Source organism: Corvus kubaryi, unplaced genomic scaffold (assembly GCF_017639235.1).
Source record: "Corvus kubaryi isolate FWS band 111438036 unplaced genomic scaffold, C.kubaryi_AGA036_p1.0 split1-131, whole genome shotgun sequence".
In the NCBI taxonomy this organism is placed as follows: domain Eukaryota; kingdom Metazoa; phylum Chordata; class Aves; order Passeriformes; family Corvidae; genus Corvus; species Corvus kubaryi.
The window spans coordinates 22983572-22995927 of NW_024582073.1; the positions used below are offsets into that span (position 1 = coordinate 22983572).

General features: G+C 36.3%; 1 protein-coding gene across 3 annotated transcripts in view; it reads right to left on the minus strand.

The window, feature by feature from the left end:
• HTT (huntingtin) overlaps window positions 1-12356 on the minus strand; it is a 75925-nt gene that overhangs the window by 9868 nt on the left and 53701 nt on the right. For 2 of the 3 annotated variants that reach the window (XM_042053881.1, XM_042053879.1), the window contains 17 exons: window positions 12040-12219; window positions 10449-10625; window positions 10123-10199; window positions 8739-8877; window positions 7154-7276; window positions 6093-6306; window positions 5747-5892; window positions 5135-5312; window positions 4764-4859; window positions 4155-4342; window positions 3398-3524; window positions 2442-2542; window positions 1838-1992; window positions 1328-1467; window positions 1077-1159; window positions 673-803; window positions 364-493 (listed from right to left, as the gene is read on the minus strand). In XM_042053881.1, coding sequence (XP_041909815.1) covers window positions 364-493; window positions 673-803; window positions 1077-1159; window positions 1328-1467; window positions 1838-1992; window positions 2442-2542; window positions 3398-3524; window positions 4155-4342; window positions 4764-4859; window positions 5135-5312; window positions 5747-5892; window positions 6093-6306; window positions 7154-7276; window positions 8739-8877; window positions 10123-10199; window positions 10449-10625; window positions 12040-12219 — 2385 coding nt within the window. The remainder of the gene's footprint in view (window positions 1-363; window positions 494-672; window positions 804-1076; window positions 1160-1327; window positions 1468-1837; window positions 1993-2441; window positions 2543-3397; window positions 3525-4154; window positions 4343-4763; window positions 4860-5134; window positions 5313-5746; window positions 5893-6092; window positions 6307-7153; window positions 7277-8738; window positions 8878-10122; window positions 10200-10448; window positions 10626-12039; window positions 12220-12356) is intronic. The other variant, XM_042053880.1, reaches the window with a different exon arrangement.

Here is a 12356-nt window from a genome sequence, read left to right on the forward strand (position 1 = left end):
TTCTACACTTAATAATCAATTTAATTCTCTAATACATTATTGTTCCATCTTCATTTTCTTACAAAGGAATAGGATAAGCAAATCTTGCTTTAGCACACAGTCAAGTAAAATATCAACTATCATTAAGTAACAATAAAGTATTTGTAATGTAGCAGCAGAATACACAATCCAGATGCTTATATAGCTTCTATCAGTGTAATGCTGTAGTTGCTCAAGTTGTATCTGTGTACTGCCCACAGAACAGCACTGCAAAGAAAATTCTGTGTGTTCCATATATTAAAAGATGCTTTACAAAGGCTGCTTAGCTCTGAACACTTGATAACATATACTCAATTAGGATTCTGAATAATAATTCAGACTTACTGAGCGCACCACTTCACTGATCAAAATGACTGGTGTTCTCTTGCTAGGGTTGGATGGCAATATCCACTGACTGTACAGTTCAAGCAAGAACTGAGAACAAGAATGGATATCTACACCAGCCCGGTGCTTCCTGCAAGGAACAATAAACAAGTGTTAAAACGGCTATTCTTAAGCACTGCTAAAATGCTTGACTTGAAATAATAGTTATTTACCAGCATCCAACTTATAAACCCAGCTTATTGAACTCAACATGAAGAAATAACCTTATCTATGACTCAGAAGAGAGAAAAAACATAAAAATCAAGATACCTGGTGTTTATAGGAGAGGTTGGTGGTGAGGAAAGAGCAGGTACGTCATTCTCATCTTCCTCATCCTCACCCCACTCTTCTTCTCTCAGTGGAGTGATATTATTTCCTAACCATATCGAGTGTATAGAGACCTTGAACACATACACAGAAGAGAAAAACAAATAGCAAAGAAGTGCATTTAACACCACCACAGTCTAGAGAAATCTTAGAAGCCAAATATATTTTCCATTTAAATGACAGGCAACACACAGTCTTCTGGCTGAGGAGACACCCAGTTATGACCTACCCTCCAGAACTCAGAGCTTTTAGTTTCTATTTGATGTCATGCAATGCTTCTTAACTGATTTTTCAGAACTGGAAGAAATGTAATAAAAATCAAGTTTAAAGTTGAGCTTTCAACAAACCTGTCCCAGTTTGTAATCCATATCTCCTATTTCTCGTTCAGTATTGATCTGCAGTAAGAGTTTTTCATGGCTGATAAGAGCACCTGTAACGAAACACAAGACGAATTTTTAGAAAGTGCCTAACAAAGCACACGTGAAAATGGCTTCACTTCCTGCAAACTGGATTTCAAATTTTTCGGAGAGTATTTTTTCCACTTTTTAAGTGTAAAAGAAATTCACTCTCCCCTTCTCCCCCACAAACAAGCACTTACCTGTAGTAGCAGGAGAAAGTGATGGAACAGGGTCCCAAGCTTGGTATAAGTGATGAGTAGCAATATTATCTCTCTTAGACACCATTGCCTGGATTTCCTGTTCAACAATTCCCCTGATAACACTTAGCTTCCTCCCAAACCTGAAAGCCCAAGATAAATCAATTTTAGCAGATCTTTCCTTTAATAGTTTCATGCAAGTCTGTCTGGCTTACTCTGCAATGTTGTGTATCTATGCTTATTTTCATTATCAGGGAAATGAAAATGCTGAAAAATACATTCTGCACACTGTTTATTAGATTTTATTAAGATGTTATCTTTTTCAGATAATCTTTTAACTCAGCAGGTTCACAATGCTAAGTCCACATAACTTCCATGTAAACAGACCCACCCATGTATACTCTTGCTTAGAAAATACAATCCATTCATATTTTTGCTACAGCTAGATTAAGCAAATGTCATTATGTATTAACAACAAGTTTTATGTATTTGAAAACAAGTAAAAAGAAGTACCTTGTGTCCAGAGCTTTTAAAGCTTTGTTGCGGGGCTGCTGTTCCAAACAGCTAACTGCTGGATTGCCTGCAACAGGTATGGTCATTGCACTCAGCACCAGGGAGGTTATGGCTTGCACTGCAAGAACATTAATTTGGGTCCTCTCTGTATCTTCCTGTAAAATGAACTCACTGTAATTTGAATTGTTAAAAAAAAAAAAAAAAAAAAATCCCAAAAGCTCTGAATATCAGTTTGTCATGTTTCACTAAATTATCATTAATAAGCCTGATAGCTACGCTTCTTCCCATCCAGAAATATATGTGACATAAACAAGGCACACAAAGCACTGACTGCAATTAATTTCTAGTCAAGAATCTTAAAAAAAAAAAAACCTGTGTTGAGTGATGTTCTAATAAAGAGCTGAAACAGCTTCATGATTTTTTTCCATACTATTTACATGCTTGCAGAGGCTTTAAGCCAGAATATGGATGTGTCTGAACTCACCAGGATATGAAAAAAAGGAAATACAAAATATAAAAAATTCCTTAGTGTTAGTCACTTCTTTTCTGCTTTACCGTTTTATTAATAGAAACACTTTTCTTGGTTTAAGTAAAATTTCATTACCTCTTGCTGGTTCTCCTCTTGGTCCATTACAATGGGCTGAGTTACGAGCACACCAAGCAAAGTAGCCCAAGTCTCTTCAAACTGAGTACGACTGATCCATCCTATGGAAACACTCAGAGATAGCCATTTATGTCTTAATACAAAGTTAAACAAGACACAGCATTAAAAAAAAAGTACATTGTTTCCATAGACTTAGTTTCATACAATTTCCTATTCATTTTGGCATTTTTTGCAAGGGAAGAAGCTCCCCAGGAAGTCGTCACAGCACCAAGCCTGACAGATTTTAGTGTTTGGACAATACTCTCAGGCCCATGGTGTGACTCTTGGGGATGGTCCTGTGCAGGGCCAGGAGTTTGGACTTGATGACCTTTGTGGGTCCCTTACAAGTCAGCATATTCTGTGATTCTGTGATCTACTGGGTGTGGATGGGTATGGCAGAGAACAACACCACAGCTTGTCTCCTTCAGCTCCAAGAAGGCGGAGAGAACTGGAAACACTGTGCTAATACAGTCATAGAACGGTTTGGGTTGGAAGGGTCCTTTCAAGATCTTCTAGTCCAACCCAAACATCTGATGCCTGAGCTGAAGGTAGGTAACAGGTATCTTATCACAGGACTTTATACTGTAATAGGAAAAAAAAAGAGGGGGGGAAGCAAAATATTCTCAAACGTGCTGTCAAGCGTATGCTTCAGAAAACAAGTGGTCATTCTGCAAGAGCACACTGAAATCCCCGTGAGCTGGAATAATATTTGGCTTTATTTCTACCATTTATTCTCTTCATTGAACAAAATGTAAGAATTACTGCAGCACAATTACTAACCTGCTCTGAAATACTATGTGTCTTCCACATAAGCAACAAAAGTAAGCAAACAGTTTCAGATACAGTTATTCAGTAATTTCAAAACATGGGTAAATGCCCAATAAGAGCCAAGTATATTAATTTAATTTTGTACATACCTAGTGTATTAATGCGATAGATGAACTCCTTAAATATTTCCTTTTCTTGAAGAAATTCTACTGGGATTTCAGGAAAAACTGTGCCAAAGTCACCCAAAGGCTTTGGTGACCAGCCTAATTTCCAGACCTAAAGAAGTGTAACGGAAGTTTAATTATCTACACCAGATATAGTATTTGCATTACAGCTCTAAATATACAGGCACCACTCAAAGGCAACAAGACACCAGTAAATAAAGTAGCTCTCCAGACAGAAAAACACTCAAAGGAAGATGGAACATCTAACACAACTTATAACAATGTATACCATATTTCTAATTTTAGGGCTTTTTCCATCATACTTCCCACTGTAAATTAATTATCCAGTTTTGTGATCCAAGTTTAGATACAGAAGCAAGTAAGTTCCTGTCACATATTTCAGTTTAGAGATTGTGCAGAAATTATGCTGAAATGGAATTCAAGGAAGACAGCTCACATACTACTGGTGCCTGAAAAAGCACACTGATACATCACAGAGGGGGCAAAAAAGTCTCAACCAAAAAAAATACTATGTTTTGACATCCCTGCAAAAACAGAGCGCTGAAATAGAGAAATGGCCTTGCACATATTACTACCCAGGGTTCAAAAAGACAAACTGATTGATCAAACCAGCTTAAGGTTGAAGTCCTACTGATGTAGGACTTAGGATGCAGCACCATGTTTGGTTTTCAAAGTTTTTCAATAACGTTGAAGTCCTGAAAGCACAGAATAATAAACATACCAAGGGAGGTACTCTGGTGTAGCTGTTCACTAGAGGCAGCCTTGCTAAACTGATAATGATGTTCTTGAGGACAGGAGTGAGAAACGCAGGGATGCTGCTGTTCCTTTTGTGCCCCAATGACAAGACAGTCTGTAAGCATTCCACCATCTCTGCTATCATTTCACATGCTGCAATAATGTGTTTTGTTTCTTTGTTAGGAGAGAAAGAAATTCAGTTTTATGAATCCACTCAAAAGACAAATAATTTAAAAAGACAGAAACACAAAAAATTCTTAACAAAAGAGTATGTCAACAAAAAACCACAATAAGGATGCATACAAAGAAATTTTTAAAATTTAAAATCCCACAACACTTTAAAAAGCTCAGTCTGTAGCACACTGCACAGCTAACAGAGTCCCCAAAAAGAAAAAACTGCATTAAAGTATAACTTTCAAGAATAAACAACTATACCTGCCAAAAATATGTCAACCTATATTTAAAAGACATTTACCAAATACAAATAAGGTCTCAGATGAACTTTCACTGTTAAAAATAATAGTAATGGAAAGGGTACCTAAAATATTTCTTCAGTGAAAGTTTAGGCCAGAAGCAAAATTCACTTTTTACTTACTCTGTGCATTTGAATCAATTTCCCCCTCACTTAAAGGTTTTGAAGTGTTCTTCTTTCTTTCAGGACTAAGAAGTTGATTACCAGGTTCCACAGCAACTGAATTGGAGAAAAATATTTGAAAGATACAGCTATTACATACTTCATATTCCACTTTTTTAATCAACACCACATAGTAGTAAAATTTGGCATTTGCCAAGTTCGAAAGTAAATGCTAAATTTTAAACAGGAAATTAAAGTAGTAAAAAATGAATTTGTCAAACAAATAATTAATAAGGACTCAAAGGAAATATTCCAGACACGCAGCATTTGATCAATGATGACTGGCAATCTATTAACAAAATTTTTCTCCCAGCTGTTCAAACCACACTCACCTGCTTCTATGATAAATCTAATGCAGTTAATTAAGGAGCAAGCATATGTCACATAAGCTGCAGAAGACAGCAAATTCCAAAGACTAGGCTGCTGTAGTGTCAGACAGCAACAATCCAGACCAGCTTGAAGATCTACACTTAATGGAATCTGGTCATGCACTAAATGCCATGATAGTGCCTGTACAAAAAGAGAAGTTTCCTATTAATAGCAAATTCTCACAACAGAACAACTTCTAACCAAGAGTGATTTTTTTTTAACTTGGCAAAATGTAAAGTTTTAGTAGCAAATAGTATTGATTTTTTCCTCAGAAAATTATGACATTCATATACTGTTTATTAAGTGTCCCAAAAATCAGTGCAGGACCCATTCTCCCAAAGGCCATCATCATTACATCAGTCAATCAACCTCTCCTTATATAAAACTGTCCTTGTCCCATAACCCAAATCTCATTTGCTAGCACAGGTCAAACACAAAAACCACTGAAGAAATTTCTACAGTTAAAACAAAAGAATTGCCCCAATCAAAAATTACTCAGTGGTGATCAGTTTAAGATAGAGCTGTTCCCTCTCCCAACATTTCATCACATCTTTAATTACGGTGTAGTTTCTTACCTCTACTGACATCACTACGAATTTCAGGATATCATCCTCTTTGTCAGGAGGAACACGGAGACCAGCTGGTAGTTTTGAGAGTAACAACAAATACTGAGCCAGTGCACGACAAAGTGTCATCATAGACTGATACATCACCTCATCTCCTATAAAATAAGACTGGATGAAATCTAGCAGTTTGAATTTTTTTCCCTTCAATAAATGTTTTTCAGAACTATTTCATAAGCACTTTTATGCCAGGTATCTTGATTTTTTTAAAAATAGTAAGTTCATGTATTCACAAGACATCTGTAAAGTATCTTTGCAGAGGAGAGAATGAACTTTAAAAGACCATTATTTCTATTACCAAAGATATCGCTTAGTTTTTTCCAGTAGGCTGATGGCTCAGTTGGCAATAGTGGCTGAAAAACCTGGTGGCTGGCTGGAAGGTTTTGTACAGCAGAAGACACATGATCCAGAGTTACCCTCCGAGCTGTTTCAAAGAGGCTGTTCTTCTGGTCCCTTGAGAGCTCATTCATGCCGAGGCTTAAACAAGGTGCTAACAAGCTTAGGTTGAATTCCTGAAATCAAATAGTAAATAAAAAGAAATTGCTTTTAAAGTGAAACTAAGAATTTGGTGGTATTATTCTAACATACTAATGTGGGGGTAAATTTACAGCTTATTGAATATCTAACTTATTATTAGCACCTCTGCTCTACTGTGGTGTGCCAATATGGATAAGCCCACATTGGCTCCACATTTAAATTCCAACTAGTACCATACTGGAAAGAAAAATCAATATGCTTACTCCAGATTTTCAGGACAATGTGTGAATAAAGATTAAGGATGACATATACACAAGGAATCTTCAAGTAATAAGTTTTCAAACAAACAAGTCAAATATCTTCTTAAAAACAGCTTCCCCAGCATTATTTGCTCCATACCAGCAGCAATTATCATAGTGAGAATTTGAACAAAGCTGTCCTTTACATCAGATTTATTAATCTGTGGCCTGTCAATGGCTTACTCCAAGTCAACTAGCACAGATATTGAAGAGGTTACAGAAACAGTTGGCCTTGGAAGAGGCTATATGGCAAAACAAGATTATGTAAAATGGTAAAACTGGATTATTCTGATTGCAATGCATAAATAAACCTTTGCTTCCACTATCTACTCAACATGTACTACTAGAAAGTTACTGTTAGCAACATTGCTAGACACAGATACCCTCTCTTTTACACAAATACCTACTATTTTAGTTGTAATTAGGTGAATTAGTGTTATCAGTATACTTTATCAGTATCGGTATTATCTAAATTTGAAGTGTTTACATTTAAGAATGTAAACACTTCAGAATGTAATCTACTAATACTACCAATAGGAACACTTGAACTGATTACGTCCTCTTTCTCTGACATAGAAGTTACCTTGCTGGTCATGAAGGAGTTCAGGTCAGGCTGAGGAATCCTATTTACCAGCTCTGCTCCTTCTAGCAGTGCAGAGTCAGACTTGATGTAACACTGTGACCTCACTAGTGACACATACCAGTCCTTTAATAATCAAAAGCAGAAATTTATTATATACTTGTTTTCAGAAAACAACACAGTATATGGGGGTAAGAGGGAGAACTACTCATCGGCACTGAATGTCCAAGACATCTGTATCCTACAGCAGTATTAAAAAAATCCCCTCAAACTAAAAAGCAAAGCAAAACAAACAAGCGATAAATGGAAATGGAACACCTTAAACTAGACCAATGGATGTTCACTGACAACTTGTCTATTTCTGTAAAGTCTGGACAGGAAATGAGGAAAAATGAATCTTAATATATAGTGCAGGTACTTGTATTAGGACCCTAAAGCTGAGGAGACTATCTAGAAAAAAAGCACAGAATACCCTACAGTCACAACAAATATAATAGTAATAACAAAAAAACCTATACTATAACCAAGGAAGAAAACTCTTCAGATTCAAATAAATTTGCTGACATTAATTAGAACTCAACTAAACCTGTAAGAGTTCAAGAAGCATCTAGACAATGCTCTTAGTCACAGGATTTATTTTTAGGTAGCCCTGTGAAAAGCACAGATTTGAACTCATTGATCCTTATGAGTCCCTTCCAACTTAAGATATTCTGATTCTATGAACTATGCAGAAGTTGTGGGGGAAGTATACAAAAACCACTTCTTTTATTTAGAATTTACAGGGAGAGACAAAGGAAATTTTGGGGGTAATTTGAAGACAAAGCTATGGGTAAATGATTTCTGGGCACAGCATTTTCTCCTGTTGTCAGGTCGCTCTCAACATCTCCCCATAGCCAATAACTGCTCAGACTCATCCAAACTGTCAGCTAATCAAATAATTTTTGCCATCTCAGTTACATAAGTTTCCTATTACTGTGCATCAGTGTAGAACATGGAGGGATGAAAAGGAGAAATATCTGTGCCATGGGACAAACTAGAAAAAAGGAAGACACAGAAGGCCCCAAGACTTGCTCCCAGCCTTCCATTCCACTTGGAAATAAACACATCAAAGTCCATGAAAGACAGAAACAGTTCAGTATTCTTGATTGTTCTCTGAAAGTAATTTAAAGATGAGAAGGGAGGTCTGGACAAGCAATGTTTCATTTCCAAGAGACAGCCAAAAACTTTCAGCAAATGAATAAAACTAATAACTGTAGTAAATACATCAAGAAAACATGATTATTTGTCTGTCTCTATTGAACCGTATAAAAATCTTTCCATTAAAGCTGAGCAAAGAAACCAAACTTGGTAAATTTTTCACAGCACTGTCAATATAACAAACATCTATGCATGTGTTAATTATCCATCTTAAGTTCAACAGTCAGCCAACACACATGAAATTAATCACTGATCTATATTTGAGATACACTGACAATCCTGAGAACACTAACTGCATAGTAAAAATAAGCTGCATTTAAATATTTTGTAATGAGTAAAACTTGTTTATAGCCAAAGCACTTTTAGTGACTCTTTCTAAACATAATCTTACTTTGTCTAGGATTACAGTCTCTAAAGCTGGTTGGTCTTCTCCATCTAGTGGGTGTGAGGTAACCAGAGGTGAAGGACTGGTTGTGTCTGGTGCTACCATAAGACGAAACCTATCCAAGAGCGAGTAAAGTCTTTGGTGTCTGAAAACAGAAGAACACATCAGAAGAGGGCTATCTTAGTTTTGTAAATAATTTAAAAATAGAAAGACATCCAGTGACTCAATTCTAATCCCAGGACAGAAAAGCAGTAGGGTCTTCAGTTTTTGTTGGATCTGTGCAGTCATATGATGCAAAGTTTCTTCAGGTATCAGTGGCCAAAATTAATTAACTCAGTACCACCAACAAATAAAGATTTAAATCTAATTTAGTGTTAAAATTTGTGATGTACTTAAGCACAAAATACAAGCTGTTCAGCTTTCTTTATGCAGCAAATCTTTTAATGAGTAAGAAGAATCTAAGTTAGTGAACAGATTACTTGATTGCAAAAAAAAAACATTCTAACGGATATTACTGAAGAATCCACTAAAACTATACTTCTCTTTTTAAAAAATTATCCCTCACTATACTAAGAACTCCAGTTTCTGGATTTATACCAGCGACAAGAATTTCTTTTTAACTGGTTGTTTTGTTTGGTTGAGATTTTTTTAAATTCCACTACTGCTATCAAGAACTTGTACAAAGTAATTTTTTGAGTCTTTTAAAAACTTAAATGTAACATTACCTATGTAGGCACATAACTATTGATCTACTGCAGGTTTTAGGCTCTTTCCCCTACTTATTTCTTATTTCAGTCAACAAGTATTAACCTCAAACAGCAATGACAAGAGGAATAAATAAGGATCTTTCCCACATCAAATTAAAGTTTTTCAAAAACTGAGTAATTTTCACCTTTTTATACCAGCAGTTTAAACAGCCAGGAGACTAAACAGTTAAAACTTTTAACACAGTTGTCTGGGAGAAAAAAAAAAACACAAACCAAAAAACCCCAAGCCCACTTAGCTTGAACTGGCAATATTTTGCAAGTTTGAGGAAAATAAAGTTGGCTTTAGGAACACAGATTTTGTTAAGAAATTAATTTGCAGCTGCTGTCTCTCAAAAGTTAAATATGGAGTGGGATGCAAGAAAGAGAATTTGATGCAACCCTCTAGAGCTTGCTTTAGTTCTTAAGTAGTTCTTACTGCAAATTCAATACAGCCAACACAACTGCCCCTTGTGCCAGAACATGTCAGCATGTTATGAAAGGCTTTACTCCTGGTTTACCTCCAAAAAAGACCCATTATCTGACCTCTAGGAAAAAAGCCAAAATGTAGGAAAACAGAGTTAACACGATTTGTATTAGAACATTACTTAGTTTGACATTTTAATGGTATTATTGGTATTATTTACCTTGCTGCTAATCCACTGTTTTGAAGGTACTCCTGAATTCTATCCAGTTCTTCAACTGGTAACTGAGCAATGCTGTTCTATACGGAAGAATCACAAGAATTTTACAGGACAGAAATACGCAAAATCCCCCAAAATACTTTTACTGGATTAACAAAGTTACAGGCAGATAAAATGAAATGAAGTAAACACTCACATATCTATATATTAAATTTAAAAAATCATCAAACGAAATCACTTAATCATATCTGGATGTACTTTAAATCATTGCTCTTGATTACACTGCTGGCACCACCCAATGTGATTCCCAGGCATGGATTTATCTGTACCTGCAGAGTTGCTGCCAGCAGCATTTCCACGCGGCGGCAGGCCAGGGTGTCAACCATGCGAGCCAGCACTCGGAAGGGAGTGCACAGCAGCTTGTCCACGTACAGGGTCAGCACAGCCCCGGACTGGCTCAGGTGGATTCCCTCCAAGCACTGCAAGGTCTTCTTCAGAGTTGTGGGCTAGGTGTTGAAACAGCACAAAACAGAGAAACAGACAATCAATTTGGAATACAAAGATCTTAAAGCTAAAGGGAAAAGCATTTAGAAAAAACTATAGCAGACAACTACCTGATCAATATAATCATCTCTGTGTGAATGAGTTACTGGCTTATTTAATTAATATGAACAGTAAGTTGTTTGACGTGTAACTGTAAAGCTTACTCTTACAGGAGTAAGCAAAACATAGGGAGCAAAACTTTTAGGGGAAAAAAGCTACACATTTAAGTGAAATTGCAAAAAGCTTTGAACACAGTGAGAAGCTTCAGCTCTTTCTGGAAGAAGGAAGGAACATGTGCATAGTCAAGAAAAGTGACAGCACAGAAATCCAGACAATCAGTGGGGATTTTCTGAGCATATGTTTAGAAACAGCAGTAGCAACTCAGGATTAAAAGGGTGTAAAATATTTTTTCAATTTCTTCAACTTGTTTTTAATATGAGCACCAATTCAGCACTAATATTCTAAAGGGAGAAACACAAAGACACACTAGTTTGACTCATGAAACCAATCTTGGTTTAGAGCAGTCTGTTAATACCAGCTATTTTAATTTTACTGTCTTTCCTGATAATCACCAAGCATTTCACACTGTGACTACATCTTCCATTAAAACATATTAAGTTTAGTTCATTCTGCTGATTCTCAGCTACTGAAGCCCAGATTAATCTCACGTAACTTTAAAGCTGCCCTAGATTTGCAGAGAGACAATGCAAAGAGATAGGAAACAGCACTGAAGCTACTCAGGGTGCAGGTGGCATCTCCCACAATTATCTCTAGAGGAAGTCCAGCAAATGACATTTCCCATGATTAAGAGAGATGCATACAACCTTACATCCCTATAAAACATCATCTACTCCTTTTAATTTGAAAACTAAAACAATCAACAGAAGTAATATCCTGAATTTCTTGGTGATTTTCCCTCACCTAGTGGATACAACTTTTGGAACAGATCAATGGGGAAGGCATGAGCTCACAAATCATTTTTATATTTCCAGGGCCTATGAAGATGGACTGGTTCCTACTCCTGCCTCTGCAGTTAGTAGCTTGCTATTTATACTACCAAGGCACTGAAATCGAAGTCAAAAGTTACAGCTTTAATTTACCCTTCAGATATTGATTATGTGGGATAATACCCATAAAGGAAGAAAAGCAGTTTAACCATCTCCACTTGAATTCATACATTTGATGGACTGGAGCACATCTAATAATGAAGTTGCTAATATAAGGTTCACTGTTTGCATTTTTAAGTAAGCGACTTTTAAAATAAAACTGGAAGTTGATAAATGACCCAGAAATGTCAAACTTTGCATACTTATCAGTTAAACTTATGCTGAAATGAAGTGACTTGATCTTTACAAGAAGTCAAAAAGTTAAACTTACAGCTGCAAGATTCTCACACCGTGACTGAATGGCCTGGATGAAGAGACCACTGGCTGCTGAATTCCTGTGAACAGCACTGATAAAGTCTTGTACTGGAGGCTCATGGGACAGATTAATCAAGTCTTGAACATGATTCACAATAAGCCAGGTCAGGTGTTCTGAATCATGTAGGTTTTGACACTAAAGGGGAAAAATTAAAATCTGATCATAGTAAAACCAATATTAAGATTTTAATTACTAAACATGACACAACATGAAGCTTCTCATACATAATTCTGGTAGCTACTTTAAAATAATGGCATAGAGTGTCTATATCT